The 19,655-nt window shown below is 41.9% G+C and overlaps 2 protein-coding genes across 2 annotated transcripts in view; one reads left to right on the forward strand and one right to left on the reverse strand.

Moving 5' to 3' along the window:
* LOC139547632 (zinc finger protein 271-like) overlaps positions 1-19,655 on the reverse strand; it is a 271,214-nt gene that overhangs the window by 126,339 nt on the left and 125,220 nt on the right. The window lies entirely within an intron of this gene.
* The window catches only part of LOC139552039 (zinc finger protein 91-like), a 55,454-nt gene continuing 52,660 nt past the window's right edge, over positions 16,862-19,655 (forward strand). Inside the window, 3 exon segments of the mRNA XM_071363394.1 lie at positions 16,862-17,767; positions 18,221-18,318; positions 18,432-18,609. Of these exon segments, the coding sequence (XP_071219495.1) occupies positions 17,239-17,767; positions 18,221-18,318; positions 18,432-18,609 (805 nt within the window). The 5' untranslated portion in view covers positions 16,862-17,238.

Raw genomic sequence — 19,655 nt, forward strand, 5'->3', positions numbered from 1 at the left:
TGTAACGGATGGGAAATGGCTAGCTAGTTAGCGGGTACGCGCTACTAGCATTTCAATCAGTTACGTCACTTGCTCTGAAACCTAGAAGTAGTGTTGCCCCTTGCTCTGCAAGGGCCGCGGCTTTTGTGGAGCGATGGGTAACGACGCTTCGTGGGTGACTGTTGTTGATGTGTGCAGAAGGTCGCTGGTTCGCGCCCGTGTCGGGGCGAGGGGACGGTTTAAAGTTATACTGTTACACACACAACATATCGCGTTGACTCCAAGTTATCTAAGATATGATCGTTATTAAATCAATATTTGCGCATAAAAGATTAATGCTGCCATTTCTCGTTTATACATTTTCACTGACACAAAAAGACCCCACCATGTCAAACGAACTAACAAATCGTCTGTCGGCATTTATAAAAGTGTACAGGCATATCCTGTTTCCATCAGCCCGGTCATTACTTTTGAAATGGTTGGATCAATATCCACCTTCATGATATGGATGAAGCCTGATTTGGAATGTCTGAGTAGTTCTGATGTCATAATACACCCCTCTGATAATCAAGTGATATTCACATGTGATGCATTTGCTCCATTGTTTACATTTAAGTTGGAGGCCCACTCTGATGATTTATGTCTTACATAGTGGGGCTTTAAAAGAATAGTATGGTGACATCTTAGTGTGGCTTGAAATGAATAGGATTATTATTGGGCTGATGGTTGGTGGTGCTACTATATAGGTAAGGTTGTCCAATATGAATGTTCAATACACACAATAGGTTGATCGGTAGCCAGTTAGCTAGCTGCTACAGTCCAATATGAATGTTCAATACACACAATAGGTTGATCGGTAGCCAGTTAGCTAGCTGCTACAGTCCAATATGAATGTTCAATACACACAATAGGTTGATCGGTAGCCAGTTAGCTAGCTGCTACAGCCCAATATGAATGTTCAATACACACAATAGGTTGATCAGTAGCCAGTTAGCTAGCTGCTACAGTCCAATATGAATGTTCAATACACACACTAGGTTGATCGGTAGCCAGTTAGCTAGCTGCTACGTCTTTTTTTTTTTGAATATTTTATTTTTGCATTTTCCAATTAACAACATTCAAGACAAACGTGAAAAGATATTAGACAACAATAGGACAAAGTGACAGTAACAGATGAGCGTAACAAAGAAAGTAAAAATCAAACAAATTATAATTATATATACAAACAAACATACAATAAAAAAAGATTATAATGAGACCTTGGATCATATGGTCACCTGCCGTAGGCTACATATTATACATTACGTGTGAAACATTATATAAGGATAATATAGAGATTCATTCAATGTGATGTGGGGGGAGATTCTCCATATAGTCAATAAAAGGTTGCCAAATTCTGTAGAATGTGTTTAACTTATTCCTCAAGCGGTAAGTGATTTTCTCCAGTGGGATACAACTATTAACTTCTGATAGCCACATTGCAACTGGCAGGGGGGAATCCAATTTCCATTTCAAGGCAATACATTTCTTTGCAATCGCTAGCAATATTCCTGTTAGCTTTATAGTATGGCTTTGCCTAAGATTGGTGTTAGTAAAGTTGCCCAGTAGACAGACCTCCGGGTCTAAAGGGAATGCAACCCCATGAATTGAGGATATGGTGTCGCATACCCCCTGCCAGAAACCGTGTAGTTTTGAACACTGCCAAGTGGAATGGAGGAATGTTCCTTCATCTGAGCCACATCTAAAACATAGGGAGGAGATATCAGGGTTGAACTTGTGCAGTCTAGATGGCGTGATATAGAGCTGATGGAGGAAATTAAACTGGATCAGTTTGTATCTGGAGTTCAGTGTGGATGTAACACCATTCCTGCATAGGTCACTCCATAGACCCTCCTCAAGATCAATACCCAGATCTTTTTCCCATCTAAGTCGGGGTTTATCTAGCCCAGGCAGTGTTAGTCCTGACATAAGAGCATCGTAAACACGGGAAATGGTCTTGAACAGTGGTTGGTCTGCGTGGCAGAGTTGTTCAATAGGTGACATCTTAGGTAGGTTCCATTGTCCCTTGAGAGACACCCTAATAAAGTTTCGTAGTTGTAGGTAGCTAAAGAAGTCCCTGTTAGGCAAGTGGTATTTCTGTTTCAGCTGATCAAAAGACATAAGAACTCCCTCCTCGTAACAATGTTCCAGAAGAGTGATCCCCTTATCGGACCATGGTCTAAAGTTACTATTCTGGAAAAACATAGGAATCAATCTATTGTTCCATAAAGGGGTTTTAGGGGAAAGGAATCCCCCTCGTCCGAACAGCTCTTGCAGTTTGCACCATGTCAGGACTGAATGTATGATTAAAGGGTTGTCTGTGATGGTTTTTATAGATTTTCTGTCCCATTTGTAAAACAATTCTGCCCCAGTGTCATCGTTTACCTCAAGCTTTTCAATGTTCAACCATGAGGGAGAGGGAGCCTTATCAAACCTCTGAGCCAGAAACCTAGACTGTGCTGCCCAGTAGTACATTCTAAAATTGGGGAGGTTTAAGCCTCCTTGACTGTAATCCAGGGTCAGTTTATCCAGGCCAACCCTAGGGGTTTTGCCGTGCCAGATAAACCGTCTGGTCATCTTGTCGAGAGAGGAAAAGAATGCTGCGGGGACAGGGATAGGGAGAGATTGAAACAGATATAGACATCTGGGCAGGACATTCATTTTAATTACATTGACTCTACCCAGTAGAGTGAGAGGTAAGTCCATCCATTTACAAAGGTCACCCTCCACCTTTTGTAACAAACTGGCCAGATTGAGTTTATAGAGGTTGTTCAGGTTACCATCCACCATTATGCCCAAATATGTGAAGCCCATAGGCGACCATCTAAAAGGAAACTTGTGCTTGATGGTATGATGGTCAAAGACAGACAACGGTAAGATTTCGCTTTTATCTAAATTGACCTTATATCCAGAGAAAGAACTATAACACTGTAGTAGGATCTGCAAGTGAGAGAGGGAGTGTTCTGGGTTTGTTAGAAATAAGATAAGGTCGTCCGCAAAGAGTGATAATTTATGGGTATGGGGGCCCACCTCAAAGCCATGTATGTCAGGGCACGTTCTAATAGCTTCAGCCAACGGTTCGATGGCGAGGGCAAAGAGGTGGGGGCTAATTGGGCAACCTTGTCTGTTCCCCCTATAGAGAGGGAAAGAGGAGGAAGTAATCCCGTTGGTAGCAATCCTAGCTTTAGGAGATTTGTAGAGTGATTTTATCAAATTTACAAACACGGTGCCTAAACCAAACTTTTCCAAGACGCGGAAGAGGTATGGCCATTCAACCCTATCAAAGGCCTTTTCAGCATCGAGGGAGACTGCGACACTAGGTATTTTGTTTTTGTTAGCAAGGTGAATTATATCAAAGAACCTTCTGAGATTATTGGAGGACAATCTATTAACTTCTTGCAACTATAGGGGGTGCTGTTCCGCATTAGCATATTTGGGTCTCCAAATTAAACTGCCTCGTGCTAAATTCTTGATCGTACAATATGCATATTATTGTTATTATTGGATAGAAAACACCTTCTAGTTTCTATAGAAGTTGGAATTTTGTCTCTGAGTGGTACAGAACAATATCTACAGCACTTTTCATGACAGGGGTTTGATTTCAGAAATTTTTACCCCTGATCTGGAGTCTGTTTTTAAGGCGACAGTGAATGCTATGAAGAAACCGACACTGCCTACGTCTTCCTCTGGGTGTCTGTACGTCATCACGTTTTGAATGGAGTCTATTGCACAATCCCAGCCATTATAAAACCACAAAATGTATAGGGACCGCCCTTTCTCGTCGCGCGCCTGAAGCGTGAAGGACATCGGACTTGCCTCATTCCAAATCCTTGTCTAACCAGCAATATTTCTCCGGTCATGTTTTCAGTCGTTATAGTTGTTAAAAACATCATAATGTAGTTAATTTGAACCGTTTTATAGCAATTTATATCCGTTTAGTGCGATTTTGAGGAATTTCTTTGTTGTGCACTCTGAAACTTTGGACACGTTTTGTGGTCCCGTTCGATCGTTAGTGGATATTTCCAAGGACAGAGGACATCTATCGACCAAAAGAAGATTACAACATAGAAAGGATACATTGCCCAAGAATCTGATGGAAGAACAGCTCAAAGTAAGCAATATTTAATATGATAAATCGTTGTTCTGTCGAAATATTTTAAACGCATATTTCGCCATTTTGTTTGGTATAGCTTCACTTGGCGAACCCTGTATTGAAAAGTAAGGATAATTTTAAAAATGTAAATCAGCGGTTGCATTAAGAACTAATTTGTCTTTCGATTCCTGTCAACCCTGTATTTTTTAGTCAAGTATATGATTAGCTTTCGATTAAACTAGATCACTCTGAAAGCTGACGTTCCTCATTTTGAGGCTTGAGTTGTGACTATTTCCATTGTATAACCACGGTTTTGTATGGCTAAATATGCACCTTTTCGAACAAACTGTATATGTATGTTGTAAAATGATGTTACAGGAGTGTCATCGGAAGAATTCTGAGAAGGTTAGTGAAAAAATTAATATATTTTGGCGGTGATTACGTTATAGCGCTCTTTGGCTGGAATCGATGCTCTGGTAACGTTTGCACATGTGGTATGCTAACTTATCGATTTATTGTGTTTTCGCTGAAAAACGCTTAGAAAATCTGAAATATGGTCTGAAATCACAAGAACTGGGTCTTTCCATTGCTATGCTTTGTCTATTTTTATGAAATGTTTTATGATGAGTAAATTGGTCATACACGTTGCTCTATCTAGTAATTCTAGTCGATTTGTGATGGTCGGTGCAATTGTAAACTGTGATTTCTACCTGAAATATGCACTTTTTTCTAACAAAAACTATCCTATACCATGAATATGTTATCAGACTGTCATCTGATGGTTTTTTTTATAGGTTATTGGCTATCAATATCTTAGTTGAGCCGAATTGGTGATAGCACCTGAAGGAGTAAGAAACTGATGGAGTTAGAATAGTGGTGTATTTTGCTAACGTGTTTAGCTAATAGATTTACATATTTTGTCTTCCCTGTAAAACATTTAAAAAATCTGAAATGGTGGCTTTATTCACAAGATCTGTATCTTTCATCTGGTGTCTTGGACTTGTGATTTAATGATATTTAGATGCTACTATCTACTTGTGAAGCTATGCTAGCTATGCTAATCAGTGTGTGGGGGGGGTGGGGGGTGATCCCGGACCCGGGGTAGAGGCTCGTGAAAGGTTAATTATGAAGCCAGTCTGATCTGGGTTGACCAACAGGGGAAGACATGACTCCAGTCTCTTAGATAGCATCTTGGTGACCAGTTTACAATCTGTGTTAAGGAGAGAGATTGGTCTATATGAGGCACACTTTAGTGGATTTTTCCCTTTCTTGTGGATTACAGTAATTACTGCTTGAGAGAAAGACTCTGGAAAGTAGTTGTCTTCCCTGGCTTTTTTAAGTACCTCCATAAGGTAGGGGACCAACAGCTCCCTAAATTCTTTATAGAACTCTGGAGGGAAGCCATCCTCCCCAGGAGATTTATTAGAAGGTAAGGATTTAATGGCCTCCAACAATTCAGGAACTGAGAAGTGTTCACTCAGGCGCTCGCTGTCTTCCCCTGACAGGCATGGGAGGTTGAGAGAGGCGAGAAAGGAGTCGATCTCTGATAGATCATCGCTTGATTGGGAAGTGTAGAGGTCTTCATAGTATTTCTTAAAAGTATTATTAATTTCAGTAGGGTCGAAAGATATCTCATTAGTAAGAGTTTCTATAGCATTAATTGTCCTCTTACTTTCCTCTGCTTTCAGTTGCCATGCCAATACTTTGTGAGCTTTCTCTCCAAGCTCGTAATAACGCTGTTTTGATTTAGTGATGGCCCTCTCAGCTTGATATGTGTTCAGAATATTATATTTCAGTTTTTTATTTACCAAGCCTGTATAGATCTTTAGTCGGGCCTCTTTGGTAGGTTTTCTCTAGCTCTGAGATTTCAGATTCAAGGGCACTCAGTTCCGCACCGTGTTTTCTCTTCAGCCCTTTAGTATAGGAAATGATCTGTCCCCTCAGATAGGCCTTCAATGTGTCCCAAAGAATGAAACTGTCAGGAGCGGAGGGTTTGTTTGTCAAAGTGAAAATATTGATCTGCTCTTTGATGAATGCACAAAATTCAGGTTGCTTTAGGAGTGTAGAATTTAGTCTCCATCTATACGCTCCATTTACCTTGGTAGGAATGGAGATTGATAATACCAGGGGAGAATGGTCACTAAGCAATCTGGGGAGATAATCGACATCTAACACTCTATGAAACAGTTGTGTCGATATTAAAAAGTTATCTATGCGTGTGTGTGTCTTGTGTGGGTGTGAATAAAAAGAGTAGTCCCTATCCTGTGGGTGCAACTGTCTCCAGATGTCTAGTAAATTGAGATCTTTCATGAATGACATGGTGAGCTTGCTGGCTTTGGTAAGAAGTGAGGGTTTATCAGAGGACCTATCAAGAACTGTATCTAAACAAAAATTAAAATCTCCTCCAACCAGTAACCATCCTGGTGGTGCTTGAGCAACCTGAAGGAAGACATTCTGAATAAACATATGGTCATCGAAGTTAGGAGCATAGATATTCAATAGGGTCCAAGACTCTGAAAACATATGCCCCTGCACCAAAACAAACCTGCCAGAGGGATCAGAGATGGTGTTGTTGACGCAGAAGGGGATGTGTCTACTTATCAAAATTGCAGTTCCTCTTGCTTTGGAGTTAAAAGAGGACGCAACAACTTGTCCTACCCATTCCCTCTTCAATTTCTTGTGTTCACTGGCTGTGAGATGTGTTTCTTGTAAAAACACAATGTCAGCCTTTAATTTCTTAAGGTATGTATAGACTCTCTTCCTTTTAATCGGGCTGTTAAGACCTTTTACGCTGAATGTGACATATTTTAGTGGATTAACTTCTTGCAACTATAGGGGGTGCTGTTCCGCATTAGCATTTTTTGGTCTCCAAATTAAACTGCCTCGTGCTCAATTCTTGATCGTACAATATGCATATTATTGTTATTATTGGATAGAAAACACTTTCTAGTTTCTATAGCCGTTGGAATTTTGTCTCTGAGTGGTACAGAACTACTTCTACATCACTTTTCCTGACAGGGAGTCAGATTTCAGAAATTTTTACCCCTGATCTGGGATCGGTTTTAAGGTGCCAGTAGATGCTATGGAGAAACCGACACTGCCTACGTCTTCCTCTGGGTGTCAGTACGTCATCACGTTTTGAATGGAGTCGATTGCGCAATCAGAGCCACTATAAAACACGAAAACGTAGAAGTACCGCTCTCTTCCTGCATGCGTCATGCGCAAAATGGACATCAGACCTGCCTCCTTCCAAATGGTTGTTTAGAGAGTGATATTTCTCCGGTCATGTTTTTAGTCGTTATAGTTGTTAAAAACATCATAATGTAGTTAATTTGAACCGTTTTATAGCAATTTATATCCGTTTAGTGCGATTTTGAGGAATTTCTTTGTCGTGCACTCTGAAACTTTGGGCACGTTTCGGGGTCCCGTTCGATCGTTAGTGGATATTTCGAAGGACAGAGGACATCTATCGACCAAAAGAAGATTAGACACAAGAAAGGATACATTGCCCAAGAATCTGATGGAAAATCACCTCATAGTAAGGAATATTTAATATGATAAATCGTTGTTCTGTCGAAATATTTTAAACGCATATTACGCCATTTTGTTTGTTATAGCTTCTCTTGGCGAACGCTGTATAAGAAAGTAAGGATAATTTTAGAAATGTAAATCAGCGATTGCATTAAGAACTAATTTGTCTTTCGATTCCTGTCAACCCTGTATTTTTTAGTCAAGTATATGATTAGCTTTCAATTAAACTAGATCACTCTGAAAGATGACGTCAGACATTTTGAGGCTTGATTTCCTAGTATTTTCATTGTGTAACCACGGTTTTGTATGGCTAAATATGCACATTTTCGAACAAACTGTATATGTATGTTGTAAAATGATGTTACAGGAGTGTCATCGGAAGAATTCTGAGAAGGTTAGTGAAAAAATTAATATATTTTGGCGGTGATTACGTTATAGCTCTCTTGAATCGATGCTCTGGTAACGTTTTCACATGTGGTATGCTAACTTATCGATTTATTGTGTTTTCGCTGTAAAACGCTTAGAAAATCTGAAATATTGTCTGGAATCACAAGATCTGGGTCTTTCCATTGCTATGCTTTGTCTATTCTTATGAAATGTTTTATTAAGAGTAAATTGGTCATACACGTTGCTCTCTATAGTAATTCTAGTCGTCTTGTGATGGTCGGTGCAATTGTAAACTGTGATTTCTACCTGAAATATGCACTTTTTTCTAACAAAACCTATCCTATACCATAAATATGTTATCAGACTGTCATCTGAAGAGGTTTTTTCTTGGTTAGTGGCTATCAATATCTTAGTTTAGCCGAATTGGTGATAGCACCTGATGTAGTAAGAAACTGATGGAGTTAGAAAAGTGGTGTATTTTGCTAACGTGTTTAGCTAATAGATTTACATATTTTGTCTTCCCTGTAAAACATTTTAAAAATCTGAAATGGTGGCTTTATTCACAAGATCTGTATCTTTCATCTGGTGTCTTGGACTTGTGATTTAATGATATTTAGATGCTACTATCTACTTGTGAAGCTATGCTAGCTATGCTAATCAGTGTGTGGGGGGGTGGGGGGTGATCCCGGACCCGGGGTAGAGGCTCGTTAGAGGTTAAGCATAGTTGGGTTTCAAGTATGTAACTGAATGGAAATCTATCATATGTAGATAGTTAGGAAATGTTTCAACTTTGGTTTTAACACAGAAGTGACCTATGTGTCTCTTTAGGGAGGAAACAATAAACATAGAAAAAAGGGGAAAAAAATAAAGAAACCCACCCACCCCGATTGTTAGACTAAAACCACAATCCCAACAATCAAACATGAATACACTTGTAGAGATACGTTGCTGCTCGCTTTCCATCTTGCTCTTACTAGCTAAACCTTGGCGTAAACTAAAACCTGCGAGCTCTCTAAATTGAAAACAAACGTTGTGAATAGACATTTATGGCTGAAAATTTACTGCCCACGGTAAGGGCTGCTTGAGTCTCTTTTCGAAAGATTAACATAAATGAGGGGGAAAGCAGTGGGCCTAAACCCACTTATTGCTTCGCCCAGCGATATGGACTAAACCAAAATATACTCTCCTGTAAATGTAATAGAACTCACCCCGGAAAGGTACGGTTAGTTGAAAATGTACAAATCAATTATAGCGACCGGAGGATATCAGCGGTTCAGTCCGGATAAGAGAAAACAAACAAACTGCATCTTATCCCCCAAAGAGACCGTCCTGGCTCAGACGTTGCTCAGTTCTTTGAGAAAAGTGTACACTTCTCCCGGTGTGTTGAAGAGATGGCTTCGGCCTTTGTACTGAACTTTCATCCGCGCAGGGTGGATGAGGTAGCCGATGATGTTCTTCTCCTTCAGTGCTTTGGCGGCAGGTCTGAACTGCTTGCGACGTCTTGCGAGATCCGCGCTCATATCCGGGAAAAGGCTGACCCTCTTGCCATCAATGGTTATGTCCCCTTTGGCTCTTGCGAGTTGCAGTACCTTCTCTCTGTCTTGGAAACGGAGGAACCTGATCAAGACGGCCCGTGGGGGCTCATCTGGCCGGGGTTTCGGCGCTGATGTTCTGTGGGCGCGTTCGATTTCCAGTGGCTTGGTGAAGTTGATTGTGCCTAGGACATCCGGGATCCATTGAGTGAAGAAACGGACCGGGTCACGGCCCTCGCTGTCCTCTTTCAATCCCACCACACGGATATTACTACGTCTGCTCTGGTTCTCCATCTGATCTACCTTGTTTTTTAGGTAGGCATTGTCCTTTTGCAGTTGTATCAAGACCTGGTCATGTCGAGCGATGGTGTCTTCAACTGTGCTAATGCGCAACTCTGCCTCAGTCGTTCTCAAAAGGAGATCATTCATGGAGGATTTCAGGTCGTCAATGGAAGAATGGAGTTCAGCCGTTTTCTTATCGATTTTCATAGAAAGGCCTTTGTTACCATCCTGAATTTCCCGGAGGAGAGTAGCCAGCATGTCGGCAGGCTCGCAAGAGGCCGAGAGCAACAGTCTGGAACTGTCGTTTGAGTTATGAGGGCTAATGCTAATCTTGCTAGCTGTAGCGTTATCGTTATCTTGGGAATCAACCACGTTTTGGTCGTCCTTCTTGCCTCTCGGTCGGAGGTCCATGGCTCTTTGCGAAGGTAAGTACTTGAAAATGTATCAGCCGATGTTAGAATATTGTTTCAACGTTGTTATTTAGGTAATAATAGAATAACTTTGAAGAGCTCGGTTTGTCAACGTCTGCTCAGCTCCGCGGCATCACGTGCTCCCGCTGCTACGTCTTTAGCCGCACAGCTAGCTAACACAGCTCGCTATCAACAAAGTCAAAATGGACTCCAGGCCTGGTGGTGGCAGCAGTGCACTACAACCACTGTTTACCAGAGCTTCCAGAGTGAAAAATAATTTGGCTATATAAAGAGGGCACGACAAAACCTATTCCCCCTCAGGAGACTGAAAAGGTTTGGCATGGGTCCTCAGATCACAACGCAGGGCCAGACGGATTCCAGGACGTGTACTCCGAGCATGTGCTGACCTACTGGCAAGTGTCTTCACTGACATGTTCAACCTCTCCCTATCTGAGTCTGTAATACCAACATGTTTCAAGCAGACCACCATAGTCCCTGTGCCCAAAGAACACCAAGGTAACCTACCTAAATGACTACCGACCCATAGCACTAGTCTGTAGCCATGAAGTGCTTTGAAAGGCTGGTCATATCTGTGGAGATGGGAGAACCTTCCAGAAGGACAACCACCTCTGCAGCACTCTGCCAGTCTGGCCTTTATGGTAGAGTGGCCAGACGGAAGCCACTCCTCAGTAAAAGGCACATGACAGCTGACTTAGAGTTTGCCAAAAGGCAACCAAAAGATTCTCATACCATGAGAAACAAGATTCTCTGGTCTGATGAAATCAAGATTGAACAATGGCCTGAATGCCAAGCGTGACGTCTGGAGGAAACCTGGCACCCTCCCTACGGTGAAGCATGGTGGTTGCAGAATCATGCTGTGAGGATGTTTTTCAGCGGCAGGGACTGGGAGGCTAGTCACAATTGAGGCAAAGATGAACAGAGCAAAGTACAGAGAGATCCTTGATGAAAACCTGCTCCAGAGATCTCAGGACCTCAGACTGGAGCGAAGGTTCACCTTCCAACAGGACAACGACCCTAAGCACACAGCCAAGATAACGCAGGAGTGGCTTCAGGACAAGTCTCTGAATGTCCTTGAGTGGCCCAGCCAGAGCCCGGTCTTAAACCTGATCGAACATCTCTGGAGAGACCTGAAAATAGCTGTGCAGCAACGTTCCCAATCCAACCTGACAGAGTTTGAGAGGATCTGCGGAGAAGAATGGGAGAAGCTACCCAAATACAGGTGTGCCAAGCTTGTGTCGTCATATCCAAGAAGGCTCGAGGCTGTAATCACTGATAAAGGTGCTTCAACAAAGTACTGAGTAAAGGGTTTGAATACTTATGTAAATGTAGTTTTTCATTTCAAATGTCTAAAAACCTGTTTTGTGATGTCATTATGGGGTTATGTCATTATGGGGTATTGTGATGACGGAAAAACATATTTTTATCAATTTTAGAAAAAGGCTGTAACGTAACAAAATTTGAGGCTGTAACGTAACAAAAATTGGAAAAAGTCAAGGCGTCTGAATACTTTTCGAATGCTGTCCTCTCCAAATTTAGCTGTATTTTATTGGTTGGAATTGTTTTAAGATGGCCATACCGTGGATTATTTAGCTGTTTGATTTTTAATTCTAGGACCCCTTTAGGTATATAAAATATATGTGTTTATATATATACAGTACCTGTCAAAAGTTTGGACACACCTACTCATTCCAGAGATTTTCATTATTTTTACTATTTTCTTCGTTGTAGAATAATAGTGAAGACATCAAAACTATGAAATAACATATATGGAATCATGTAGTAACCAAAAAAGTGTTAAACAAATATAAATATAGTTTATGTTTGAGATTCTTCAAAGTAACCACCCTTTGAGTGGATGACAGCTTTGCACACTCTTGGCAATGTAGAAGAAAGTTAAAATAAAGAAAAACCCTGCAATGAGTAGGTGTGTCCAAACTTTTGACTGGTACTATATATATTTATATGCACTGCTCAAAAAAATAAAGGGAACACTTAAACAACACAATGTAACTCCAAGTCAATCACACTTCTGTGAAATCAAACTGTCCACTTAGGAAGCAACACTGATTGACAATAAAATGCACATGCTGTTGTGCAAATGGAATAGACAAAAGGTGGAAATTATAGGCAATTAGCAAGACACCCCCAATAAAGGAGTGGTTCTGCAGGTGGTGACCACAGACCACTTCTCAGTTCCTATGCTTCCTGGCTGATGTTTTGGTCACTTTTGAATGCTGTCGGTGCTTTCACTCTAGTGGTAGCATGAGACGGAGTCTACAACCCACACAAGTGGCTCAGGTAGTGCAGCTCATCCAGGATGGCACATCAATGCGAGCTGTGGCAAGAAGGTTTGCTGTGTCTGTCAGCGTAGTGTCCAGAGCATGGAGGCGCTACCAGGAGACAGGCCAGTACATCAGGAGACGTGGAGGAGGCCGTAGGAGGGCAACAACCCAGCAGCAGGACCACTACCTCCGCCTTTGTGCAAGGAGGAGCACTGCCAGAGCCCTGCAAAATGACCTCCAGCAGGCCACAAATGTGCATGTGTCAGCATATGGTCTCACAAGGGGTCTCGGTACCTAATGGCAGTCAGGCTACCTCTGGCGAGCACATGGAGGGCTGTGCGGCCCCACAAAGAAATGCCACCCCACACCATGACTGACCCACCGCCAAACCGGTCATGGTGGAAGATGTTGCAGGCAGCAGAACGTTCTCCACGGCGTCTCCAGACTCTGTCACGTCTGTCACATGTGCTCATGTGCTCAGTGTGAACCTGCTTTCATCTGTGAAGAGCACAGGGCGCCAGTGGCGAATTTGCCAATTTTGGTGTTATCTGGCAAATGCCAAATGTCCTGCACGCTGTTGGGCTGTAAGCACAACCCCCACCTGTGGACGTCGGGCCCTCATACCACCCTCATGGAGTCTGTTTCTGACCGTTTGAGCAGACACATGCACATTTGTGGCCTATATGAGATATATATAAGAGTATATATGTGATATATATGAGAGTATATGAGCTCTATGGTAGTTGACTATAACCCCAGAGTGAGAGACTAACGAGTCATTGAAATAGAACTGAAGGTTACCTAACAGAACCATGATTCTATGATATTCACCAGGTTACCTAACAGAACGCTGATTCTATGATATTCACCAGGTTACCTAACAGAACCCTGATTCTATGATATTCACCAGGTTACCTAACAGAACCCTGATTCTATGATATTCACCAGGTTACCTAACAGAACCCTGATTCTATGATATTCACCAGGTTACCTAACAGAACCATGATTCTATGATATTCACCAGGTTACCTAACAGAACCCTGATTCTATGATATTCACCAGGTTACCTAACAGAACCCTGATTCTATGATATTCACCAGGTTACCTAACAGAACCCTGATTCTATGATATTCACCAGGTTACCTAACAGAACCCTGATTCTATGATATTCACCAGGTTACCTAACAGAACCCTGATTCTATGATATTCACCAGGTTACCTAACAGAACCCTGATTCTATGATATTCACCAGGTTACCTAACAGAACCCTGATTCTATGATATTCACCAGGTTACCTAACAGAACCCTGATTCTATGATATTCACCAGGTTACCTTTCACACATGGAAGACAAACGTACTTAGATGTGAAGACGGGAGAGACTATGGCCCTTATATAGGAAGTGGAGTCATCTGCTATTAGCTGTTGCTTGACAGACGTTGTTTGATTGGATCTCCCTAGACTCCGCCCCTAACGAGGCTTATAATATCATAGAACAGGGGTTACGTTAGGTAACCTTAAGTTACATGTCCTACTATGCTAATTTCTCTGTATTAAATGGCCCATAACTTTAACACTAGCAGAGATCCTGCAACTAATTTACCCTTAAAGTATATTACGTTCAACAATATATATAAAACATCTAAACATTTATATTTTCAATATTCATATTTATATTTTCTATATTAATAAATTCATGTAAGAAATGTATGAATGAAATCAAAATACAAATCAAATTATGTGTCGACCTTACAGTGGAATGCTTACTTACAAGCCCTTAACCAACCATGCAGTTTTAAGAAAAATAAGTGTTATGTATAAAATACAAATAATTAATATTAAAGAGCAGCAGCAAAATAACAGTAGCGAGGCTGTATACAGGTATTACCGGTATAGAGTAAATGTGGAGGCTGTATACAGGGGGTACCTGTCACGACTTCTGCCGAAGTCGTTGCCTCTCCTTGTTCGGGCGGTGTTCGGCGGTCGACGTCACCGGCCTTCTAGCCATCATCGATCCATTTTTCATTTTCCATTGGTTTTGTCTTGTCTTCCCACACACCTGTTTTCAATCCCATTCATTACCTATTGTGTATTTAACCCTCTGTTTCCCCTCATGTGTTTGTCAGAGATTGTTTTATGTCAGTGTTGTTTCTTGCTTTATAGGTGCGCGACGGGTCCTCGTACCCATGTTTATTTGATGTATGTTAATTTTCGTGTTTGGAGCATGTCGAGTGGACATTTAGTAAAAGTCTACATTTACACTCCGTCTAACTCTCCTGCGTCTGACTTCCATGCCACCTATACACACATTTATGACAGTACCGGTACAGAGTCAATGTGGAGGCTGTACACAGGTATTACCGGTACAGAGTCAATGTGGAGGCTGTATACAGGTATTACCGGTACAGAGTCAATGTGGAGGCTGTATACAGGTATTACCGGTACAGAGTCAATGTGGAGGCTGTATACAGGTATTACCGGTACAGAGTCAATGTGGAGGCTGTATACAGGAGGTACCGGTACAGCGTCAATGTGGAGGCTGTATACAGGAGGTACCGGTACAGCGTCAATGTGGAGGCTGTATACAGGAGGTACCGGTACAGAGTCAATGTGGAGAATGTATACAGGTATTACCGGTACAGAGTCAACGTGGAGGCTATATACAGGTATTACCGGTACAGAGTCAATGTGGAGGCTATATACAGGTATTACCGGTACAGAGTCAATGTGGAGGCTATATACAGGTATTACCGGTACAGCGTCAATGTGGAGGCTGTATACAGGTATTACCGGTACAGCGTCAATGTGGAGGCTGTATACAGGAGGTACCGATACAGAGTCAATGTGCGGGGACACAGGTGAGTCGAGGAAAAATACTACTCCTATTACAGAGCAAGTGGTAAAGCTTCATATGACACCCATTGTTGGAGGACTGTAGCATCTAATGATGAAACATGTAGCATCTCCACAGAGGAGCTCTGTCATGATTGTAGCAGGTTTACTAACGTGTTAGTTATATTAGCTGTGTTGACTATGACGTTACTTTAGCTAATATGGTGACAACGATGCTGTGTGTAGCAGTTATGAAATGGTTTGGTTTGGAAAGGTTTTTTCTCCTGGTCACCTACAGCTGATGTGTTGTGCATTGACGTCCACAAGCGAAGGGAAAAGTTGAGCGAATTGACGTGAGAGGAAATACAACGTGGCAGTTGTGAAAGTGAACTGTGTTTACGCGTCATCAGGGGTGAATTCATTCAGACGATTCTGTTGACAAACGTTTCTTAAACGGAACAATACCGGGATAAACATACCTGAATTTGTCCAATAGAATCTCTATTTCAGCTAGATGCAGGTGAGAGTGTGCAAGGCAGTATTGAATGTGTCTGTCCATGTGTCACTGCCTGTCACCTCAAATGTTTCTCTCGACCAGTGTGCACCTACATTCTAAACTTTCATTCATAGGCTAGGTTGTAGCAACCTTATGATGGGTATAGGGGAAATGTTAGTATCATCTAGTAGCCTAAACCTATCGCTGTTACATTGAACAGGGTGAATGGAATATGATTGGCAGTCATCTAATATGCTGTAATAGAAATAAGGCCATGAATAAACAAATCGTCCTGCCTCATCTTAAACGGCACTGACCGCCACTGTTTGGATGGTGGGCCATTCTTGGGAAACTGTTGAGCTGTAAAAACCCAGCAACTTTGCAGTTCTTGACACAAACCGATGAGCCTGGCACCTACTACCATACCCTGTTCAAAGACACTTAAATATGTTGTCTTCCCCATTCACCCTCTGAATGGCACACATGCACAATCCATGTCTCATGTCTCAAGGCTTAAAATCCCTTATTTAACCTGACTCCTCCCCTTCATCTACACTGATTGAAGTGGATTTAACTAGTGACATCAATAAGGGATCATAGCTTTAGCCTGGATTCACCTGGTCAGTGTAAGTCATGGAAGGAGCAGGTGTACTTAATGTTTTGTAGACTCAGTGTAAAGCACCACAGATAATCAAGTGCTATTTGCATGTGATGCATTTGCTCTATTGTTTACAGTATTATTTGTATCGTATAGAGCGTGGCTTTAAGGGAAAAGTACCGTCACATCTAGATAAAAACGAATGTGTAAATAAAGAGAGCAAATCTGTATTAAAACACTACCTATTCATAGATGTATTTATTCATCATCTACATATTCATATTAAGCTTCTACGTCTGCGTACAGGAAAGTATTATTTGTGAGACGTAAGAGAAAATATATCAGTTTATTGTTAAATTATTATGACGTTCTTTCCAATTCAAAAAAGTGTAATAACTGTTGTTTCCAAACTGCGTTACCCACTCCAGTCAGCAGAAGCGATATGCGTCTTTCGGGTGATGCTTCTTGCGTGACGTATAATTTACTGGACGGGACGCTTCTTCAGGAACAACAACGCGGCTACTCTTTCAACCGCCTCGGTAGCTTGCTAGCCAACATAAAACCGATAGATTGACGCGTTACACCGTGTTTGTGTACATTAGCTAATCTCAGTGTTTTAAACACATTTCTGTTGACTTATCAACTGATGACCCTTAACCTAATTTGCTTGTTCAATTTGCAAACTTGTTTAAGATTGATACTGAGCCTAGCACTAGGCTAGTCGCTAATGCTAACTAACTAGCTAACTTCCCCGACCATGAGCGCACTAAACTACTTATCCCCTGCTAAAGAAGAGGGGGTCTGCTGTATGGAGAAAGAAGCTCTGGGACTGAACAATGTCGTGGAAGATGAGGCTGTTACAGTGAAAGAAGAGGAGGCTGTTACAGTGAAAGAAGAGGAGGCTGTTACAGGGAAAGAAGAGGAGGCTGTTACAGTGAAAGAAGAGGAGGCTGTTACGGTGGAAGAAGAGGAGGCTGTTATAGTGAAAGAAGAGGAGGCTGTTATGGTGGAAGAAGAGGAGGCTGTTATGGTGGAAGAAGAGGAGGCTGTTATGGTGGAAGAAGAGGAGGCTGTTATAGTGAAAGAAGAGGAGGCTGTTATAGTGAAAGAAGAGGAGGCTGTTATAGTGAAAGAAGAGGAGGCTGTTATAGTGAAAGAAGAGGAGGCTGTTACAGTGAAAGAAGAGATAGAAACCTTTAGAGAGGAAGAGGATGCTATCTCAATAAAGGTGAAGGAGGAAGACGTTTTTGGAGTGAAAGAGGAGACAGAATATCAGATTAACACCAGTGAGTACTGTCTTAAACAGGGGCACAAACTGTTGTTGAACTAATGTGTGGTTTTAAAGGGGCATTCTACTGAAGTTCTACACTTGAATTTGTTGTTCTGTACTGTAGGAATTGTTTCAGGGGCCATCTGCTGTTGGTACATATATTTTTGGGACTTTTAAATTAGATTAATCGAATTCTCCATGTGGTCGACATTAAAGTGCACCTCATCTAATATAGCAGGCTTTTCAAATTCAATATTGTTGCATATTTTGTACATTAAATATCAAAGGGACACAAAAGGCACCCATTTCGTGAAACTACCCTTTCACATTTGCAACACAAACATTATTTTTTTAAATCATGATGAAGTGGCCATTTTAGGCCCTTTTTAGACATATTAATGCCTCTTGTAAGACCCTATGATTGCAAGATCATAAGTTTACAATCGGTTTGATGTTCTCATTAACACAGGAGAGAGACACGACTATTGTGGATCCTCTGGGGAGCCTCAACAACATCCTGATGCTGACGAGGCAGAGAAGAGTCTCTCCAGATCAGAACACCAGATGGTACAGCTTGCTCCGTCTGGGTCTGGGCTGTGTTTCTGTAAAACATTTCATGACAACAGTGACATCAGCATCCATAATGATATGTGTCTGTGTCCCCTCTTTATGGTTACCAGGACAACGCTGGCCCTTCCTCCCTCCCGGAGTCCCCGTGTCGTGCCTCTCCCGGTAGCACCTTACTGCTGGGTATGAAGAGGTTGTCTGTGCTGCTGGTGGACTGCAGGAAAACAACGGTGCTGAGTGGAACTGTGAGAGGAGGAGAAGAGAAGAAAGGATCAGATTTGACACATCAAAGTAAGTGCTGTAGTTTAGTTTGAACAAATACAATAGATCTGCCCACTGGTATCTGTTACCAGGACAACCAGCAGAGTTCTGTTAGTTGACATGAAGATGGACTGGTATCTGTTACCAGGACAACCAGCAGAGTTCTGTTAGTTGACAGGAAGATGGACTGGTATCTGTTACCAGGACAACCAGCAGAGTTCTGTTAGTTGACAGGAAGATGGACTGGTATCTGTTACCAGGACAACCAGCAGAGTTCTGTTAGTTGACAGGAAGATAGACTGGTATCTGTTACCAGGACAACCAGCAGAGTTCTGTTAGTTGACAGGAAGATAGACTGGTGGATATGGATGTTATGAATATCATAACACTGAAAAAGGATTCTGCCAATGAAAAGAGAGAAACCAATAGACCATATAAAACCTTGATGAAAGGTAGCTTTAGAGAGACAGTTATAAGATGATCCTATGTAAGGTGCTCGTTTTTCAAAAACATTTTCTCAAAATATTATGGATGTTACATTGTCTGTCCCAGTCAACCCCCCTATCTTTACTGGTATCTACACCCAAACAAGGGCACTGCGTTCATCCACCTCTGGCCTGCTCGCCTCCCTACCTCTGAGGAAGTACAGTTCCCGCTCAGCCCAGTCAAAACTGTTCGCTGCTCTGGCACCCCAATGGTGGAACAAACTCCCTCACGACGCCAGGTCAGCGGAGTCAATCACCACCTTCCGGAAACACCTGAAACCCCACCTCTTTAAGGAATACCTAGGATAGGATAAAGTAATCCTTCTAACCACCCCCCCCCCCCCTTAAAAGAGTTAGATGCACTATTGTAAAGTGGTTGTTCCACTGGATATCATAAGGTGAATGCACCAACTTGTAAGTCGCTCTGGATAAGAGCGTCTGCTAAATGACTTAAATGTAAATGTAAATGTTTACAAGACTGTTGAACAGGCAAACTAAACTCCAGACACTGGTAATTAATTAACTAATACTGGAGGAAAGCTGTGATCAGGCTGCCCACTCAAGAGAAAGCTTCAAACTGTAACCAGTGCC

The sequence above is a fragment of the Salvelinus alpinus genome, chromosome 2, assembly GCF_045679555.1.
Source record: "Salvelinus alpinus chromosome 2, SLU_Salpinus.1, whole genome shotgun sequence".
Taxonomy (NCBI): Eukaryota; Metazoa; Chordata; class Actinopteri; order Salmoniformes; family Salmonidae; genus Salvelinus; species Salvelinus alpinus.